Raw genomic sequence first — 22,144 nt, 5'->3', positions numbered from 1 at the left:
TATTATAAGCCAACATCTACATTTTACTCCTATGCTCTATTTTTAGCCATGGTTGCCATCTTGGTTGGGTTCCCGGGTCATCGGAAACATTTTTAAAAACAAGATACCCCAATGATGATTGTGGCCAAGTTTGGTTAAATTTGACCTGAGACTACTATAACACTGTGTTATAGTAATCTCAGATTTGACTCAGTAGTTTCAGGAGACGATTTTTGTAAAAGTGAACGACGGACGACGGACTCCAAATGATTAGTCCAGGTGAGCTAAAAAGGACGATTCAATTGCAATTGAATTTTCTGTTTCTAAGTTAGATAAAACAAAATTGCAATATACCTATATCGATTATTTAGTTTGAATAACCCGCCACGGAAACACCTCACTGCAGGTTAAAAATATCTTCCAATGAAAAAAACCCAGTTCATTATTGACGATTCATCACAAGTGCATAATATGTACATGAACGTGGTTTATTTTGATTCTTCAACATTGTATAAACTTTATAATACGATAGAAATTTAAAAAAAAAACCACTTATGTTTTATAATTAATCATATATTATATAAACAAAATTAAAGTAAACATGCGGTAAACTATGAAACAGTTAACTGATTTATTCTCCGCGTTCGAAACTGCTGTAAACAAACGTATAAATGACCACGATCGTCTTTGTTTCAAAATGATCAAAAATGGAGTCATGTACTCTTAGCAGCTTAGCGAGGACAGAATAAAGGGACAGAAAGGTTTACAATTGCTTGATATAGGTAAGTTTTGTTTGTTTTCCTTAGAACATAAGTAGGTTGAATGATTAACAATTATAGATTTTATGAAATCTTTAAACATGTTAAACGAATCGTAAGGCGCACTAGGTAAACAATGTCATACTCTAACAACTTTACAACACCTGGTACAGTACACAACTTTTATATTAAGACATATATGAGCATATGTTGCATAGAATTACACGTACACGACAAATGAAATACTTAGCTAAGTTTTATAAGTTTATAAACAGCTAAAAGGTATTTGGATATATGCAGCGCTTGAACTATTGACGTCATTCAACAGTCGCTTTTCCATTGTGGCGTCAGTTATTTTCTATTGTGACGTCAACATTGTAAGGGAAGCTTTGTGATGTCCTAGGCCTGTAATAAGAAAGACAAGAAAAAAATAGCGATTATAAAGTTTAAAACGGTGATAATTAAGGTATATATTTACAGGGATAGAACTTTAAGACTTTGGCAATGGTAGCCCACAGCTTAAATTTTGTAGTCCATATATAGTCCTATATACAAGAATAGCAGAAATTTCAGTAGCCCACACCAAATTTTAGGGGCCATTGGCCTGTGGGCCCCTGCTAATTTCGTACCCTGTATTACATTGTAATATAACAATATACACTTTTGCAAATAACTATCACATATCTGCACAGGGAAAGCGGCTGTCCGTACTGCCCAATATGGCAGATGGCCGTATCGGTAAGATTTTATATTTTCCAAATACTTTTGATCGAAAGCATTGTTGAAAGAGAACATTATTGCATGTCTGTGTGATATATAGAACAACACGAATATCAGGTTTTCTGGAGATAAAATGGTTTTATACGACTTTTAAAAAAAAACGAGGAGCTGTACGTAACTCAGTTTAAGAATGAAAATAGAACGGCTGTTCGTAACGGATTTTACGACTGTGCGTAACTTTCTTATAATTTTATCGATTTGTCAAAAGTTTACCACTATAATTTCTAACAATTTATCAATTTAATGGTCATACTGCACTGTTTACAAAATACACAAAAGCCGTTGAATACAGATACAAAAAAAATAATATGTAACATGTGTAAGTAAGTTTCCGGTCATGGATATAATTTCATTCCGTGACAAAATTGCTGATCAAAATATGACTAAGTGTCTTTTTGGACAAAAGAAACGCTACATTTATAAATACAAAAACAAACCTGTTGTTTTCATGCATTTTTTTTACTATTTTTTTCATTACTTTCATGCAATCCCAATTTGCAAGTAACAATGAAGATTTTCTTTATCGGGATGCATCAAATATAGCTCTATATCTACGTTTCTTTTGTCATGTGCCTAAGAATATTTGGGATGTTCATTGTCGGAGTTTCATAGAATAAAATACAACACATGCAGAATTATTTATAATTCATTTCTTAATGAAAAATTAGCAAATGAATAAATAGTGATTCCGTATCTTGAGAATTTTATTTTCATTTAATTTTTATTCAAAAGTTAACTATATATTTAAAAAAAGGTTTACATGACATATATAGCGTCAAATAAATATGACGAATACTTTTGTATATACATTTTTATACTGCACTCGTTCTATTTGAGCAGTCAAAACGCGTTGACTGTATACTTCAATGTCATATACAGTCACTGACTCGATATCACTTTTCCTCATGAATATTTAAATAGAAGTTGCCGAAATTATATTAAATTATTCATACGACCTCTTCAACCTTTTCTTGTTTCCAATGTATACAACGATGCGGGGAACGACTCAAACTTTTTTCTTTTACAATTTTTGGAAAAAAATATTTCACTTGTTAGAATTTTTTGTTTGCAACCTATAAATCATTATGTTTTATGCTTAATGCTGATATTTTAGTACATACTCAAACGAATTCGTTCACCATCGATTTCGAGTTTCAACAGGTCGTGTTGTATGTTTCTCCGCCTGCATGATATGAGGCCTTATTAAGGGGGATTTTTCACAATATTTAAATCAAATAAACAACATTAACACATTAAACAACAATTGAAAATGGTTTTTTTTAGATTGCAGTATAAAGACAATAAAAGTGCATTGACTTGACATATCAACGATATAAGGATGAGGCCCGAAACGGGAAATAAGATCGACAAAGCCTCGCATTTCCCCGTTTCTAAGCTAAGCTTCATCTTTATATCGTTGATATGTCAAGTCAATGCACTATTATTGTTTATCTATACGTCTATTAGGGAGCTACCATTTGATTTTTATAGGGAGGCTAGGATGAAATTTGAAAAAAATAGGCAGGACAGGAGTTTTGATTAAAAAAAATGGCAGGATGAGACACTTTGCAAAAAAATAAGCCAGGATAAAAGAGGGACGAAAGATACCAAAGGGACAGTCAAACTCATAAATCTAAAACAAACTGACAACGCCATGGCTCAAAATGAAAAAGACAAACAGAAAAACAATAGTACACATGACACAACATAGAAAACTAAAGAATAAACAACACGAACCCAACCAAAAACTAGGGGTGATCTCAGGTGCTCCGGAAGGGTAAGCAGATCCTGCTCCACATGTGGCACCCGTCGTGTTGCTTATGTGATTACAAATCCGGTAAATAGTCTAATTCGGTAGGTCACATTCATGAAAGGGAAGGGGATTGTAGTTACGACGTAAGGAACATATCCGATATCATTTGTGAAACGGTTATTCCATAACGGTCAACCAACTCGTGATGGCGTCCGTAAAATTTACGAAGGGATGATTTCAACTTCACCATTTGGAACTCTTGGTTTCATAGCTTCCTTGTGAGCAGTAACCCTCTATCAAGAAAATCATGATAGGAAATACAAGCACGGGAATATCGTATCAATTGGGAGATATATACCCCGTATGCAGGTGCTGCTGGAATGTTGCTACATAGAAATGGAAAGTTCACAATTGGAAAGCTGAAATCATCTCTTTTGTCATTTTGTCGTAAAGTTTTGTTTTCAACCGACCCTCATTGTCAATTTCTAGATGTAAGTCAAGATATGAAGCCGACTTAACTGTATCTGTAGTATCCTTTATCTCCAATTCGATGGGATAGATGCGTTCCACATAGTCACCAAATTTTGAATTGTTTAGTGAAAGAACGTCATCTACATAGCGGAAAGTAGAGTTAAAGGATATTGCTAACTTCTTATCTTTCTTCCTAAGAAGTTCCTGCATGAAGTCAGCCTCATAATAATAAAGAAACAAGTCGGCAAGTAGAGGGGCACAGTTTGGATAACAATTTATGTAAAAGAAAAGTCAGGATAAACTAAAAAAATAAAAAGGCAGGACCGAATAGAGTGAAAAATAAAAAGGCAGGACAGAGATTACAAATAAAAAAAATGCAGGACAATATTTTTCATTCTAGCCCCCCCCCCCCCCCCCCCCCATAAAAATCAAATGGTAGCTCCCTTAGAACGGTGGTGTTTTCTTGTATATTTATGAAGTGCCATCCGTATTAACTGTCTGATATCTATTCATTGCTCTGTTTTTTCTTTTTGTTATCTGTCAGATAAGATAACAATACAACGTTTTGTTGATGTAGTAAAATTACAACTTTTTAAATTTTATGTTCCAAAATACAAGTCATCCAAACAAACTTCAAACCTAAGGGAATATTTCAACATAATAAGAAGCTTTCCAAAACAAAATTTGAAAAATGAGAAAATGGGGTGAAAAGGGGGGGGGGGGTGTCAAAACGGGGGCTTATCGTACCTTGTCCTTTGGTATTATGCATAAGCAGAAGATGTTTTATTTCTGTTTAATTGACATTAATTAAACAATAACGAACAGAAACATCAGTAGTCTAGTATACATGCAAAGGGAATAAATAAAAAATAGATGCATTTGTGTTTGTTAAATTGTTTCTGTTAAGATTGTAACACGATGATGACTGTTGTACCCATATTTTGACCATTTTATTTATTACAGATATAGGAAGATGTGGTGTGCCAATGAGACAACTCTCCATCCAAATAAAAATTTATAAAAGTACACCATTATAGGTCGATGTACGGCCTTCAACACGGAGCCTTGGCTCACACCGAACAAAAAGCTATAAAGGGCCCCAAAATTACTAGTGTTAAACCATTTAAACGGAAAACCCTGTTTTATTATGTCTGTTTAGTTCACGCATCAGTGTAGTTATATAACGGAATTTGTTGACGCTGTCAAACAAAGTGGGAGGTTTAGCGCTATAAAACCAGGTTTAATCCACCATTTTCTACATTTGAAAATGCCTGTACCAAGTCAGGAATATGACAGTTGTTGTCCTTGCGGTTTTTATGTGTTTTGTCATTTGATTTTGCCATGATTAGGGACATTCCGATTTGATTTTCCTCCGAGTTCAGTATTTTTTTTATTTTACTTTTTTTTTAACACCACGAACTACACACATATATAAACATAGTTCAACAGTATATCACTCCTTCTCGGGTACATCCCAATATGAAAAAGTTTCTATTAAAAATAAATTGGCAATGTATTGGATATTTAATATTCATCGCTCATTCATTCTGTTTAATAAATACTTTACTATCAATAGTTCATAATAATTCTCCGTCATCATATACATTAAGGGCATACGATACAGTTACAGGGGAGGTAATGCCGTTGCTAACGTTAAAATGTTATTTTCGCGACGTCATACTGAGGCATATTGGGAAAATATTCATTTATCGACATTTTTTTTCTCTGATTATTTAAGGAATGACTGTTATATACTGAGTGCCAATGAAAACGCAACACTTGGTTTTTCAAAAATAAAATTTATATAAGAAATGATAATCTCTCAAAATAAATTGTTCTTGAAAATTAACTATTTTAACAATAGATCGATATCAAACAAAAATGTTTAATTTGTCATCTTTCGGGCGCAATAGGTAAACGAAACATCCAATGTCGAATCATCAACTAACAGTCCTAACAAAAAATGTTACAACCCCGTGGTGCGGCGCAATCTCGACAGCGCCGTGGAATTGATCATCCCGGACGTTTAATGTGATCCCGATGAATGTTATTCCACTTGTCCCGCAAAGCAAACTCAAGCTGACATTATGATATTGGAGGTGGTTTTCATCGTCTAAAACATGTCAAATCTGATGCAAAATTTGGTCGATCGGACCAAAATCCGGCGAAAAGCATGACTTTTAGCCAATGCGGGTGCCAAATGTCTACGTAACCTCCATTGACGTTTTTTGTACATAATGAATGATTTTTGGTCTACATAATTCGATATTTACGCCAGACGGCCGTTTAAATGTCACTAAGGAAAGACTGTGGTGCTCTTAAACAATTTCTGCGCAAATGGTGCTTTCAACTGAATTGCTCCAAAGGTTCTACCGTGACCACCATTGAACTCTTTGACATTTGGACAGCCATCATAGTCGATATCGGATATGTGAAAGACCAAATGTATCGGTCTTGCTGAGCGTTTCTTGCTTTTTGTACCCTGGGATGTGGCTTATCGTTTAATGATCCATTTTGGTTGAATTTGTGGATGATTTGGGTTGTTGTAGAGGCTACAACTTCAGTCTTCTCGTAATTGTATGCTGTGAAAGGCTTCATTGGATTATGCCCAAAACTGCATGTCGCTGGTTGTCGGAAAGTCCTGGCATTTACTCAGATGTTTATTGCAGTTTCCTAACAATCAGGGCGGGAAAATTCATGACATTAGCCAAGCTTTAAATGACAAAATTGTGAAAATGGTGCGTATGTTGAAAAGCGGTGAACTCGGTTTTTGTTCGTTCAAAATAACCCTTACTTCGCATTTGTTCCAAAAATCACTCAACCGTAAAGTTGTCGAAAATTTTCTTAAAAGTCATTTTCAACCAACTATACAAAGTTCTAATATAAATAAAATAAAAATGATAAGATTTTTTGGAAAAACAAAAGTGTTGCGTTTTCATTGGCACTCAGTATATATTTACTGTCTATGAAGAAATAACATAAAAATGTGGTGCACACTGAATAAACCGAATAGCGTGTTATTTTAAAGTTCGCACCCTATTTGTTTTTATGTTTGAATTTTTTTCGAATAGACAGATACAATATTACAGTTATTGCTTATAATTTAATTCTAAATTCCATTTTTAAACCAGAGTAAACCATGAAAAAACGTTAATGACGTCACGGTCACATGACTAAATTATGTCTATGAGCTGATAAACAAAACGACGGCAGCAAATCAGAATACGCGTTACATCCAAAATTAAATTGGCGTTTTTAACTTTTTTTGATTTGAGCGTCACTGATGAGTCTCTTAATTGTAGACGAAACGCGTGTCTGGCGTATATACAAAATTTAGTCCTGGTATCTATGATGAGTTTATTATACTGATTCAACTTGAAAAAGAGTACACAGACCCCTCTTTTTAAAATGGCTTTAGGTTTGATTACATATGAAGATTATTTGTACCAATTTTAATGAAAAAGCCAACATTGAAATTCTTTTTTATTTGATAAATACATCTCAAAAAGTGCAGTGTTTTTCCTACAATCCTTAAGTTTTGTTAAGAACTGAATATTTCCAAAGAACTGTTGAACATATTAAGAGCATATTATATAAAGAAAATTTTGTATAATGTTCCTACAATATATATCCGCTTGTGTTTATCTGTTGAAACTAAGTGTAAAAAAGTGTGTCCAAAGGATATAAAGGTAAAAAAAACCCTAAATTTTGAGGAAAAGGCTAAAAGTTTGACCCCTTTAAGGGCATACGATACAGTTTTGATCCCATATTGAAATTTTGCTGACAATTTGCATATAGTCGTTTTTTGCCGGGTTACACTAAAGACCTGAAAGTGGACCTGAAAAGACCTGAAAAGACCTGAAAGTCTACGACTAAAATTTTTCAAATTGCAATAACTTTTTAATTATTGGATGGAATTTCTTCAAGTTGGAAGTTTATTAATTGTAAATATCCATATTTCATTAAAATCTTAAATATTTTTAATCAAAAACATTTTTTTGAATCTAAAAGTTGGACCTGAACGGAGAAATGAAAAGACCTGAAGGGACCTGAAAATCTATGGTCGGACTAATTCTAACTTCATTAATTTTTTTAAGACTCAATGGTTATCTTTCAACTTTAAATTTTGTGAAACAAAAAGTTCAGTATAATGATAATATTAAAAAAAAATATTGAAAAAATATCGTTGAGGTGTCAAAACTCGGACCTGAACGGAAAATTGAATAACATAAATTTGCTTGAAAAGACTGTGGTCAGATTTATTGAAGTTCTTTAACTGTTTTCAATCAATCTCCTTGAAATAAGAATTTTGTTTATATCGGAAAGGTAAAATATATCATTAAAATGATAAAGAATTTTATCGAAATTTAAAAAAATAATGGTTGAGTTACAAAATTCAGACCTTGTCGGGGAAATAAAAGACATGAATGGATCATAGGGGACTACCTAGATGTATTTAAACTCGCACAACATTGTTTTTTCTATTTGTTTTCATTTTAGACAAAAGTCTATTGAAGAGAACGACTGAATCGGACATTATATTTATACAGGAACATATTTGAATACAAAATACCTTTTTGATGATGAAAAAAAAGAAGATTGCCCGTTCAAATTATTCAAACCAGAGACATATAATATATCTCTGTTCAAACTAATTCAACTTGTTTAAACTGCATTAATATATATTAAAGCAGGTCTTAAACTTAAAAATGAAAATAATAGTATTGCTTCCCTTGTAAACTATATGTAATTTAAAGACGTGTACGGATCGTCGATTGGAATGTTTTAATTGCGTGAACGTGTGCCGCTTTTAATTCAAACCCTGTATTGATATTAGGTGATAATTGGATCATTAGTCTAAATAAACATTTCACTTTAATCTTTTAATTGGATTATCACCATATCTTGTTACACGAACTATGCATTTATTTATAGATTTTTACTCAATTTTATAGTATTTCATATTTCATAGTTAACATACATGTATATCTTTTTTAACTTAAGAATTATTTATATCTTAAGCTACTTGTCCCATTTTGAATATAACTTTTATGAGATTATTTACAAGTTTAAATAGTATATTTTTGTATATGTTTTGGTTTTAAGGATCAGTGTCTCATAAGTAATTTTTTGGCTGGATATTGATTGTTGTTTGTGTGTATAGGAATATTGTGTGAATGCCTTGTTTCAATCAATATTTGACACTATAATAAACAATTTTATTCTTTATTCTCTTCTGTCAATTAAAAATTACAAGGAAGATGGGGTGTGATCCCATTGAGACCATAGAGACAAATCTCCACAAGAGGCAAAATGACATCGAACATGTTAACAACCATATTTTTCGTCTTTGCAATGAATTGGATAGTTAGAAAAATCATTGGTCTATGTTTATTATTTTTCGTTTAAAAAAAATATTAGCGGAATTTTAGGCTCATTCAGATTTTTAATTTTCCGTTCAAGTCCGAGTTTTGACACACCAACGATATTTTTTCAATATTTTTCTTTTAAATTATCATTACATTGAACCCTTTGTTTCACAAAATCAAAAGTTGAAAGAAATCCACTGAATATTAAAAAAAGTTATTGAAGTTAGAATTAGTCCGACCATAGATTTTCAGGTCCCTTCAGGTCTTTTCATTTCTCCGTTCAGGTCCAACTTTTAGCATAAAAAATTTCCTTTTAATTTAAAACATTTAAATTCTAATTAAATATGGATATTAACAATTAATAGAATTCCAATTTGAAGAAACTCCATCCAACAATAAAAAAAGTTATTGCAATTTGAATAATTTTAATCGTATATTTTCAGGTCTTTTCAGGTCTTTTCAGGTCTTTTCAGGTCCACTTTCATGTCTTTAGTGTAACCAATTTTTGCCTGATTAAATCAGGTCCAAATTTTATATATTTTCTAAAAATTCGGATTTGTTGACGTGTTTTTCCTGACTAAAATACATAACATTTTTTGGTTTTAAAAGATAATCATAAGCTATTTTTTGTTAAATTATTTGCAAATTCTGTTTTATAAAAATGTCCTTTAAATCTGTGCAATTATTTTTTCAAAAAACTCATATTTTTCAAATGTTCACGAAAAAAAACCCGTCATTTTTTGCTGTATATATTTATCTTTAGAAAAATTGCACTATTAACGTTTTCATGAAAACTGACTCACATTATCTTCTTACATAATCAAATCAAATGGCATTTTAAAAAAGAGGGCTCCATGAACTCGTTTTTAAGTAAGATAAGTTTGAATGAGAAAAATCAGTCGAAAACTGAATCTTTTCCCTATAAATCATAGTTTGACGTCGCGAAAATAACACAATTTACGTTAGGAACGTCATAACCTCCTCTGTAACTGTATAGATTGCCCTTTATCTTATAAGTAGCACATGAAGGTATATATTTTTATTACATATTTGAATTGCTGAAGAATAGCTTGTATGCAAATAAACTCATAATAGATACCAGGATTGAAATTTTATATTTACGCCAAAACACGCGTTTCGTCTACAAAAGACTCATCAGTGACGCTCAAATAAAAAAAATGTTAAAAAGGCCAAATAAAGTTCGAAGTTGAAGAGCATTGAGGACCAAAAATTCCTAAAAGTCTTGCCAAAATACAGCTAAGGTAATCTATTCCTCAGGTAGAAAAGCCTTCGTATTTCAAAAAATATTGTTTGTTACCTTTGATAACTATTGTTAACAGTCAATTTATAATTATGAACATATCAATGATAACTCAAGTCAACACAGAAGTGATGACTAATGGGCTGGTGATACTATCGGGGAATTAAAACTTTGCTAAAAAAATATCATAATTGGACTAAAACTGTATCATATGCCCTTAAATCTATGCGTTAACTGATGTGCTCTTAACATTTCAGGTGAAAAGACATCTTTGGCATTGGAAAGATACAGAGTTGGAATAAAAAAGGACTTAAACATGGATTCAATAAACGGAAATGCAATCAATATAAAAGAAGAAACTGTCGATCATAGTTACGATTTAGGACATGGCATTACTTCAGAATTGACCAATAATTCAAATAGTGAGATAATAAGACCTTTGCATCTTTTTTCTCATCATGATGCACGTAATCTCGCGCGATCTAACGATATATTAAACAATGCATCTAAATTATCAATAACTACTGGTAATTATTTTAATCAAGAAGATATGGTTAAAATCAAAATCAAAACTGAACAAAATAGTGATGCTATGTGTAGAAATCTAGAACAGGAGAGCATCTTTAACAATGATCAAAACATTAAAATTGACAAAATTTCAAATACAAATGCAGCAAAAAAATCTACTGATGATACACAAACTGATACGAAAACGACAGATTCGTTTCAGGATCTTTCCGTATCTGGAGTTGATGGGCAAAACGAAAATTCCACTGGTTCAACATCTAACGTATTTCTGGAGTTTTGGGAGGTCGACAAATCAGAAATGTCATGCAATATTGTGAAGGAATCATCAGAGCTCATTGGACACAAAGTGAATAAAAATGAGATCAGCCATGAAACAAAACAGAAAGAAAATGTAACATCAGCATCGGACATTTTGAAAAATAGACGGACAAATTTAAAACAAAACCCTCCAAAAAGTACAAGTGCACAATATTTGATTAAGGAAAACACAGGAAATAATGAAAGCAGTTTTAAAGGGTCCGATAAAATATCGTCGACACCTGACAAATGTACTTCGGAAACTTTGAAAAATACAACTGAGAAGCTCTTGTCAGAAAAGGCACTGCCGTCAATTCTTAAACATCGACGGAAAGTCAATATAATTTATAAAAACATATCGGAACCAACTCAAACAAAGGTACCGAAGGGTAGTTTTGCCCCAATGAAAATAAAAGCAATCACGAAAGAAGATCAACGGATTTTTCCAGGTGGTTTAGGAAAAGTTCAAAATTACCGGGAAACTGATAGTTTATTAATAGATAAAGCTAATAGAGGGGCTGTCAATCAAGAAGTGAACCAACAAACTGCATCGGATCCTTTTGTCCCTGAAGGAATTGTGCTGTACTCAGAAAGTTTCGATCATGCCACTCCAAGGATAGTACAACAAAATGATATGAGATCAAAAGGTTTCAAACCAATGACGAAAGTAGAACAACAGATTTTACAAAAAGGTATAGCAATAGTTCAAAATGACCAAATGACTAATAAGGTATTGTTGGATAACGTGAGTAGAAGTGCTGTCAACCAAGAAATGAGCACACAAATGTCATCGGATTCTTCTTTTCCATGTCATGCACGAATCGAAATGTACTCAAAAAGTTTTGATCGTGATACTCCAAGTATAGTACAACACAATGATATAAGATCAAAAGGCCCTAAACCAATCACGAAAGTAGAACAACGGCCACTACAAAATGGTTTAGGAAAAAGTCAAAATGACCAAAAAACTAATGAGGCAGTATTGGCCAATGCTAATAAAAGGGCTAACAACAAAGCAGTGAGCCAACAAACTTCATCGTATTCTTCTGTCCCATGCCATGAACGAACCGCAATGTACTCAGAAAGTTCTGATCATGATACTCCATTGATATATCAAAATAAGGATTTAAGATCGAAATATTTCAATCTAATCACGAAAGTAGAAAAACGGAATTTACAAAATCGTTTGGAAATAACTAAACAGGTTTTATTAGACAACGGCAATATACATGCTGTCAACCAAGAAGTGAGTCAACCCACTTCATCGGATTCTTTCGTACCGTCTCCCGAACGAATCGAAATGTACTCAGAAAGTTTTGATCACGATACTCCTAGAATAGTACAACAAAATGATATAGGATCAAACAAATTTAAAAGCAATCGAATTTTATATGTCGAAAATAAAACATTAAAGAAGGATATTGGAGACAAAAATAAAAGAAAGGATTTACAAATTGCTCGTTCAGAATTTGTAAACTTACCACCTCGGATACCTGATTATAAAAAGAAAGTCCTCGTGAGTATACTTCCTAAACCAGGTTCAAATATCTTGCCCGAAAATGCACCAGCTAATGCTAACAAAACAACTCTACCTATTCAAAATTTACCAGAAGCACCTGCAACTAACTTGTTGAGTCCAATAAACAATCCTTTCCAGCAGGCCAATATAGACAAACACACTGCAAACCAAGATGCAAATCAGTCTCCATTACCATTTTTACCGTCTGCTTTATCACACAGCTCACTTCAGAATTGCATAGTTCTTATGGACCAAAACCAATCATGTAGTGTGATACCTGACAATTCATTAACAACAATGCAGCCGATTACGTATATTCCATTGATTGTTCCGCTTGAGTCCGTACCATTCGCAACATCTTTAACACCGTTACCTCTAGGCAGTATACCATTTCCAGTATCGTCAAGTCACTCAAATACTGTACCAATTTCTAACGAAAATTTACAACAGATAGCAGTTGAACAAAGGTTGAATACGGCATCAGATGTTATGGTAGTAAATCGTTCACCTGTTAACCCAACTATACATGATGTTGCAGTCCGAGAGTCTTCCACTCAATCTTCATTATTTAAAGCAGGCACGAATACACCAGAAGAAAATATTGGCGATTTAAGCGTATGTGAAATAGTGGGAACTCCACAACACACAAACTGCGAAACACTACAAAAGATAAAAAATAATGGTATACAAGAACAGCTGTTACGACCAAAGATAAATTGGAAAAATCTGAGGCGTTCAAAATATTTAGGGAATACAGGGAGACCGTATAAACCAATAGAAGGTATAAGCAGAGTACGCGTAGACGAAACAATGGGAACTGTGCAACAGATAAACTATGAAACACAACAAAAGGCAAATAAAAATCGTATACAAGAGCCTCGACCGAAGATAAATTGGAAAAATCTAAGGCGTCCTAAATATTTAGGGAATACGAGAATGCGGAAAACGCCTTTTTTAAATCGTATTCCAGGAAAGAAACGAAAGTACACAATAACAAACCCGCTTGTTTTAGAAAGGTTAAGGAGATGTTGTGCTGATAGGTATAAGACTCCGATGCCCTCCGATGTTATACTTGATGGGTCTGAGGTTGAGTCCCCGGACTTAAATATTGTGGTAGAATCAGTGTATTCATTATCTCATGAAACTGACAGGGCAAAAGACGACCTTTTACATAGTAAATGGTTTTTGAAAAGACAACATTCATATTTTATGAATAAGTTTAAACGAAAAATGAAATTGTTTGGCATTAGTAATCGTAAAGAATTTACAGACCCAAAACTAAGTGCTCCATGTTTAGTTGTCCTGGATTCCTTACCAAACTGTCAGGAAAGAACATTAAGAAAGTGTCGACAGACAAGAAAGATATATACAAAGAAAATAGAGGCTTGCACGCACCAATGCCGCGATAAAGTAGTATCCGATTTTTGCTATAAAATATCCAAAGGAAAGATAATTAAGCATTACAAACAAGAAATGGAACGAGACGAAAAGGATAAATATTTGAACCAGATATATGATTGCGATAAAAAAGGATCGATAAATCTTGATATTTCGACACATGAGATTATGATGTTATTAAAAACAGCTTTGGTCGTAAATATGGTTCATAACTCAACAGGGCAAACGAAAACACCCCTACCAACAGATATCAAGGCCTTGATTCAGATGTTTCCGCGAATAGTGGATGCAAATGATAATGCATTCTGGCAAGTCAAAATCGCGAATAATTCAATATTGATAAATGCTACAGAATTAGAGAGTGATAATTTATCGGCGATTGTTAATGAGAAATTAAGACAAGATCGCCAAATAGAATCTTTGCGAAATGAATCAAATACGCAACCACCAGATTCAATTTTTAATTTATCGGATGATTCATCTGTAATCTTATCAGAATCGTCTGATGAAGAAGACGAAATTTTGATGAAATTTGATAAAGGCGAAGAATGTGAAAAGAGGAACGACAATGATGATAATGACCCCACTACCTTAATTACAAAGTATACATACCACAGAAGAAGTACGAGTCCCTGGTCAGACGTGTCTGATGTTGATGATCGCAACTTAACAGTAGAAACAGCTGCTAACATCTATTCCTCATGTTCAGATGAACACGTGGATTTGTCTGCAATTTCAAATAGTAAAGAACATACCGTACCAAGAGCAATACATGCAGAGAAACGTAGAAATAGTGTTCAATCTGTCACCCTAACCAGAAAACGAAAGAGAGATCCTTTAAATGATAAGGAAATGTGTAAAAATGACGCGAACTGCACACTTCCGTCTTATTCTGGAGAAGACTTTTCGGATGATATATCCAATGTTAAGACCTCTAATACCGAAAGCATTATGCAACACTTGCAATGGAAGGACCTACTTTCCGACAGCATGCAGCACTATCTTACAATTGAAAAAGTTGTCCCGAAGCTAATAGAATTTAAAAGCAGTCTTAACGGAATGTTAAATAAAATTTCGTATAAACGTAAGAAGAAAAAAACAGTAAGAGAGCCATCATATCAGAATCAAATTGATAGCTCAGATATAGACATTGAAATAGTTAATGACGAGACTGACAATCGCACAGGTAAACGCTTGTCCGCGCATGATATAGGTACACACAAGGACTTAACTGATCGGTTGATCACGGATATCTTCCAAGAATCACGTACAATGAATTTAAAATGTTCAACCGAAAGCAATTTGGAGACGATCAGTCTAGAAGATGACAATGATAGTGAAAAAGATGACAAGTAAACTATTGTTAATATCACAGTTACAATTGATACGATTATTTCATCAAAGAAAAGTCACTACTTCAAATAGTTCTTGTATTTGTTTAACGCAAGAAAAATACTTATGCAGGAGATATGTTACCGTAGGAGCAACTATCTTGTGTTACCGAAAAAAATGGGAAGTTTGGTTTGAGTAAGATTGAACGATGTTTTACATTTTTTTTTATCAATTATCAAAATTGATTTTTATGTCAGAAAAACATTCAATGACACAATTGTCTTTTATGGATATGTTTATTTGTGACTTTATCTCAGCATTATTTTAACAACTTATTTTGTTAGTAAAGATGGGAAAAACTCGAATACTTTTCTTCAATTATGATCCATGGGTTCTAGTAAAAAGTGTTATCCAACATATGTTCAGAAGACCATGCTGGTTTTACTCATTGTTGAAGGCCGTATGTTGACCTATAGTTGTTAAAAACTACATGTATGTCATTTGATCACGTTTTGAGAGTTCTTTTTTAATGTCAGATTTGCTCTAAATGCTTTAGTTTTTGAGATATACTGTGGATTCATTTATTCGTTGGTATTAATTTTCGTGGATCGATGAAAACTTGCATTTTCGTGGATATTTGAATTCATGGTTTTGCCAATCTCTGCATCAAAAACCTATTAAACATTTTTTTTAACTCATTGAACATCTGAATTCGTAATTTAAGTGCAACCACGTAACCCACGAAAATTGGCATTCAACGGAAAAATAATAAATCCACAGTAAGCCAAAAATTGCATTTGACCCCCATGTTTTATTTTTAGCCATGGCGGCCATTATTTTTTGACGAAACAGAATATAAAACACAAGCTTTCATTTGAATGCCATAAGGATCATCGATTAAGCTAAAGTATGCTTCGAATTGAATTGGTTCGCATCAACTCAAAGAGGAGACCTATTATGATATTCTGCTATTGATCCCTCAACCGCCATGCAATTTATACTCAGTCAAAATGTCAAAATCTGGAATAGTTTACCATCGGTAAAATTACAGATCTGACGACGTTACTGATATCTAAAGTTAAGAAAAATCAAGCTCCTGTGATTTCTTGTTAGGTTCAGTAGTTTTCAGGAAGACGATATTTGAAGTAGTTTACAACATACGGACGACGAACGACGACGGACACCAAGTAATGGCAACATCTTACATTTCCTTTGCAAAGGTGAGTTAGAAAAGCAGTTGTGACGAGACACGAACTAACGGCAACCACTAAAAGAGGGGCGAAAGATACCAGAGGAACAAACTGATAATGCCATGGCTAAAAATTAAAAAGACAAACAGACTTATAATAGTTCTCATGCCACAACATAGACAACTAAAGCCTCAGCAACACGAACCCCACAAAAAACGGGGTGTGGGTTGTGCTCCGGAATGGTAAGCAGATCTTTCTCCACATGTGCACCCGTCGTGTTGCTCATGTTAGGAAATACAAGCTCGGGAATATCGTACCAATAGGTGAGATAAATACTCCGTATGCAGGCGCTACAGGCTCCTGACTTGGGGCAGACACAGAAATGTGGCATTGTTTAACATTTTTGAAGGAGCGAGCCTACTCCTAATCCAGAGCAGTGGTGTAATAGTAAAACATAAAACCAAGACCGAACTACATAATTTATATGTTTCATTAAAAAGTAAACCAAAGATGAAGAACTGGAATTTCCTTCGTTGTACTGGATACAAAAAATACAAACATATCCTTATTTTTTTTATATTGATGGGTCTCCCAAGTGATCCATGAAAACGTTGTAATAACTATTAACAACAATTTTAACGTAAATCAAAACCGTTTCCGAGTTTCTGTAAACACAGGAGAGATATCACGGTAGGTATAGTGTCCGGCTAGGATCGTGTTTTTTCGAGTGATTTGATCGGGCTTTTTCGAGTGTGACCACTTTTTTCGAGTGATTATGATCAAAAATGTAAACAAACAGACCTCCTTTTTGACAAAACGTGATATAGATGCTTACGCTTGAGTTTAACATACAATAATAAACAAGGTGTGTCAGTATTAGAAATAAAAATATATTATCAATCCGATATAATTTTTTTTTAAAGTTGAATTTACCTTTAAAATGCCTTTATTCCAAAAAAACAGAATAAAGCCAATTTCATACACATACCAATCCAAATGTCGATGGAAATGCATACACGGATTACTTATATATTTAGATAGACAGGCACTTAACAAAAAATCTTGTTATTGCATTGAAAACGACATTTTTAGACTAAATTCATTTCTATGTGTTCGGGTTTTTTCGAGAGCAGTCCGGGCTTTTTCGAGTGTGTCCGTTTTTTATCGAGTGATTATAAAAATTTCCTATAGCTTAAAACGATAAATGTCAGTGTATTAACGTTTAAAAACAATAAAACATAGCTCAAATTATGTAATTTTTAAGACACGAAACCAGTGCATTCATCAGTTTGATACTGGTGTATTACGATTAAACTTTATAAACAAGTATTGTTCATTGCATATATTGTTGTTTGTCACTTCTTATAAATAACATGTTTATTATATATATTCATGATGCCAACAATCTAGTGTAAGCATAGACAATTTGGATTGAGACGTGCGTACATATAGTGTGTTTAGCTGATAAACTATTCATTTCATTGATAACTGTCTTAAGTTTATAATTATGAAATTTAATTCACATTTAATTGTAAATGAGAATGAAAAGGGTCGGATTTAGGGTGTATATGTTTTTTTTTTTTTTATGATTTTATTTTGTGGAAGGGGGCAGTCTTCTTTCGTTAGAATAATTCTTATTAAATAACATTTTTCTAATTCTTCTCTGCTGTCCAATAGGTTTCTTACTACGTTTTTTGGTCAACAGCTGCGCCATGAACGCACGCTACGCCCGTAGCGTTTTCAAAGAATACATTTCATTCTTTTATGGGTTTGGCTTATTAATTATATCTTGCACGAATAAACATTTCTCGTATCACACTGCACAGAGTATGATGCGAAAAATTGATACGAAAATATGCGGTAATTTGATTTGCTTATTCAGAATCAATGACATTACGGCATCTCATAGGCTATTCGTTAGGTCATCGCTGACCTTCAAAGGTTACGACGATGTATATTTCGTGTGAAAAATACTACACATAGGAATCGCGTCATTTTTTATTCAACACAATGAGAGTATTGACCATATGAAGCAAATAGGTTTAACAACTTGTGAGAATTGGATACCGTTTGATATCAACTCTCTTTATTTGATTCAAATAGAATATTGAAATTAAATAACTAAAGTTGATATCAAGCGATATCCGTTCTCACTTGTTATGAAACCTATAAATAATTTCTCATTGTCATCTATTAAAAATTTATGAAAAACCTAAAGGGAGGTTACCTTAATTCACCAAAGTTTCGCGAAAACTTCTGAAAGCACTTTAAAATTATTGTCTGTAAACCTGTAAAATCACCCCTTTTTAGCTTATCTGGCCCAATAAATGTCAAGTGAGATTTCCCCATCACTTGACGTTCGTCACTGTCAGTCTTCGTCGTCCGTTAACTTTTACAAAAACATATTTCCTCTGAATCTACTGGACCATGTTCATTATAGACAAAGATAACTGTAAACAGCAAGAATGTTCAGTAAAGTAGGAATTACAAGCAAGTCACCATCACCAAAACAGAATTGTGTCATGCATTCTATTCGAATTCTTGTCTTCAATGTTGAAGAGTGCCCTTTGAACAATATGCACTGCAGCACATAAACTAAGGTGAGCGACACAGGCTCTTTAGAGCCTCTAGTTTGTTTATTAAAATTCAATAACTCGAAAACGTAAAATCTAAAATTATAAAATCCGAAAAGGAGGATACCTTAATAGATATTTTAACATTTCTCCGAAAATTAATATATATTGGTTACAACGTTTTTGATTTATTTTCCGACTTGCTGACGACGGACGGACAACGGTATACCATAATACTTCCCGTATAAAAACACTGGGGTTGACCACGAAAAATATTATTAGCTGTGACAACAAAGGACCATGAAATGCATGCAGTTGAAAAGATTATTAGTCCCTCAGATTAGTCCCCTGCACTATGTTCTAAAAACCTTTTTACAAAAGAACCAATAAGTTATGGTAGAATGTTTTCCGAACAGAATATTGATTGAAAAAGGTTAATTTTGATCACCGCAGTAATATGGTTTTGTGATTGTTGGGAAGGTATACTATTGTCCTTCACTTGATTACAGTTATAAACTAGAAAGAGTGTTTTTTGAAGTCAAGAATACCTTTTCTTTATCACAATTTTCTTTGAAAAAAACCGGACCATTTGTTAAAAAACCCGGACCATTTGTTTAAAAAACCCGGACGATTTCACACTTGCTCTCAAAAAAGCCCGGACAATAATAAACACTCATTTTTATTGTTAGATACAAGGAAATTGTGCTTCTCTGTAAATCAAAACCTTTATAATTATCAAAATAAAATGGATGGTAATGAAAAAACTATTATAATTACGGATTAGCAGTTTATTGACCTTATCGAATATTTTTTTCACTCGAAAAAGCCCGAACTACACTTGAAAAAAACGGACCGAATCACTCGAAAAACCACGATCCTAGCTGGACACTGTACCTACCGTGGATATCTCAAAATTATATATCGATACTATCAAATTTCAAAGATCTGTTTGAGTACATACAATCCTATCCTCTTTCCTATTTTGAGCTTTCCATTTTTATATGGCATCCTTTGTATATAGTGTTTATACGCTATACAAGCCTGGGTTTTCTATAAGAATTTCCTTGAAAAACAGTTGCCGTTTACAATGAAGCTACAATAGTTGAATGTATAGATCCATTACGGGTTGATTTGCCATTTTGCTTTGACATCTGTTTGACATCTGTTAGACTTGTTTGTCTTTTTTTTTGCCACAGCGTTGTGAGTTTATCTCAACCTATGGGTTATGAGTTACCAAAACAAGATTAGTTTTCTTAACACTTCAGTAAAATGCATGAAATTTATAACTTGTCTTCGTCTGAATTAGTAATGTATCTCTTCGATAATTTTATGGATGTCATAATGAGTTGTTAGATCGCTAAAGAATTTTATCTGCGATCTTTCATGTTACGTTTTCGGTGGGATCATTTTGTATATGTTGTCTCTCATTTTAGGTTGAAACATTGTGATCGTTTTTGTCGAGACAAGATTTTTGTGGCAGAACTTTCAGAATATGGTTAGTGATCAGGTTGCGGCGTCGTTAACAGACTTCATAAAAGCTTGATATTTCAGAATCTAGAAGACATGGATCCTTCATACTTTTTATATATACAGATGTCTTGTGTTATGACGTTTCTATCTGTGTTATGTCCATTATCATTGACCTCAAATTCATAGCATAGTGACTACTTGAAAAAAAAGTTGATGATTTTCAGTATTCTTAATTTCTCTCTTACTATGAGTAATATGATAACTATATTTGGTATGTGCGTACCTTGCAAAGTCTCTGTGTCTGTCATATATTTTTTGCTTGACCTCGACCTCATCTCATTGATCAGTAAACAAGGTTAAATTTTCATGGTCATGTCTATATATCTCAGATACTTTAAACAATAGGTCTAATATATTTGGTGTATGGAAAGATTGTAATGTGTACATGTCTAACTTGAAGGTTTTCTGGTCTGTTAGTCCGTTCGTGCGTCCGTCCGTCTGTCCGTATGTCTGTCCTACTTACTGTAAAAGTATATGGTCAATGTAGTTTTTGATGAAGTTGAAGTCGAATCAACATAAAACCTAGTACACAAGTTCCCTAAGATATTATCTTTCTTAAATAAATGCAAAACTAAAAAAATTGACCCTAATTTCAAGGTCCATTTAACATACAAAATGATAGTGCGAGTGAGGTATCCGTGTACTATGGACACATTTTTGTTTTAAGTTGAGTTTATTTCTTAGATACTACATGTATGTAATATCTTAACTTAACAAAAAGCAAGTAATGATTTTAAGACGTACATGTCTGTATGGAAGGGGTCATCTGACCTTGACCTTGTTTTCATGGTTCATTTATCAATGTTTAATTTCTTAGTTATGTATATTTCTTAGATACTATATGCAATATGTCGACAATATTTAGTACATACCCTGATTATAAGGTGTACATGTGTTTCCAGTTTGGTTTACCTGAGTGACCTTGACCAAAGTTTCCTGAATCATGTTTAGCTTAGTTGACAGTGTTTTTAAATCTTATATTTTAGGAGTTCAACATAAAATACATGTTCAGTAAAGAAGGCCGGAAATCTCAGCTTGTGCACTGTTGTATGCATGTGTGGAAAGGATATTGATACATTTTGTACTGATGGCAATTCCTTCTCACATTACCCCAACAAATATTATTTGACCGTGACGATATTTACAACATATGGTACAAGGGAGCAAATAAACATAAAAACTGGTTTCGTAACGTGCAGTCTTAGTTTTTATTTATGTGCAAGTTCATTTCATGTTATTTTAAAAGCTGAAACTCCCTGGAACATCTAAACAACGTGTGTCTTCAAAACTTCATTTCACTAAAATTAACAGGGGATTGTTGTGTGTCTTAAAACTAGTTTAACATCCGACCTTGAGTTATATAAGAATATATCATTTTAATAAGGAAATTAATAATAGTAAAAGTA

The 22,144-nt window shown here is 33.3% G+C and overlaps 1 protein-coding gene across 1 annotated transcript; it reads left to right on the top strand.

Annotated features, from left to right (window-relative positions):
* Positions 1-443: 443 nt before the first annotated feature.
* On the top strand, positions 444-15,810 carry LOC139491349 (uncharacterized). Its single transcript, XM_071278980.1, has 2 exons — positions 444-761; positions 10,629-15,810. The coding sequence occupies exon 2, from the start codon at positions 10,688-10,690 to the stop codon at positions 15,467-15,469; it is 4,782 nt and encodes a 1,593-aa protein (XP_071135081.1). The 5' UTR covers positions 444-761; positions 10,629-10,687; the 3' UTR covers positions 15,470-15,810.
* Positions 15,811-22,144: the final 6,334 nt, after the last annotated feature.

This window comes from Mytilus edulis, chromosome 10 (genome assembly GCF_963676685.1).
Source record: "Mytilus edulis chromosome 10, xbMytEdul2.2, whole genome shotgun sequence".
Taxonomy (NCBI): domain Eukaryota; kingdom Metazoa; phylum Mollusca; class Bivalvia; order Mytilida; family Mytilidae; genus Mytilus; species Mytilus edulis.
This window is presented reverse-complemented; position numbering and strand designations above follow the sequence as displayed.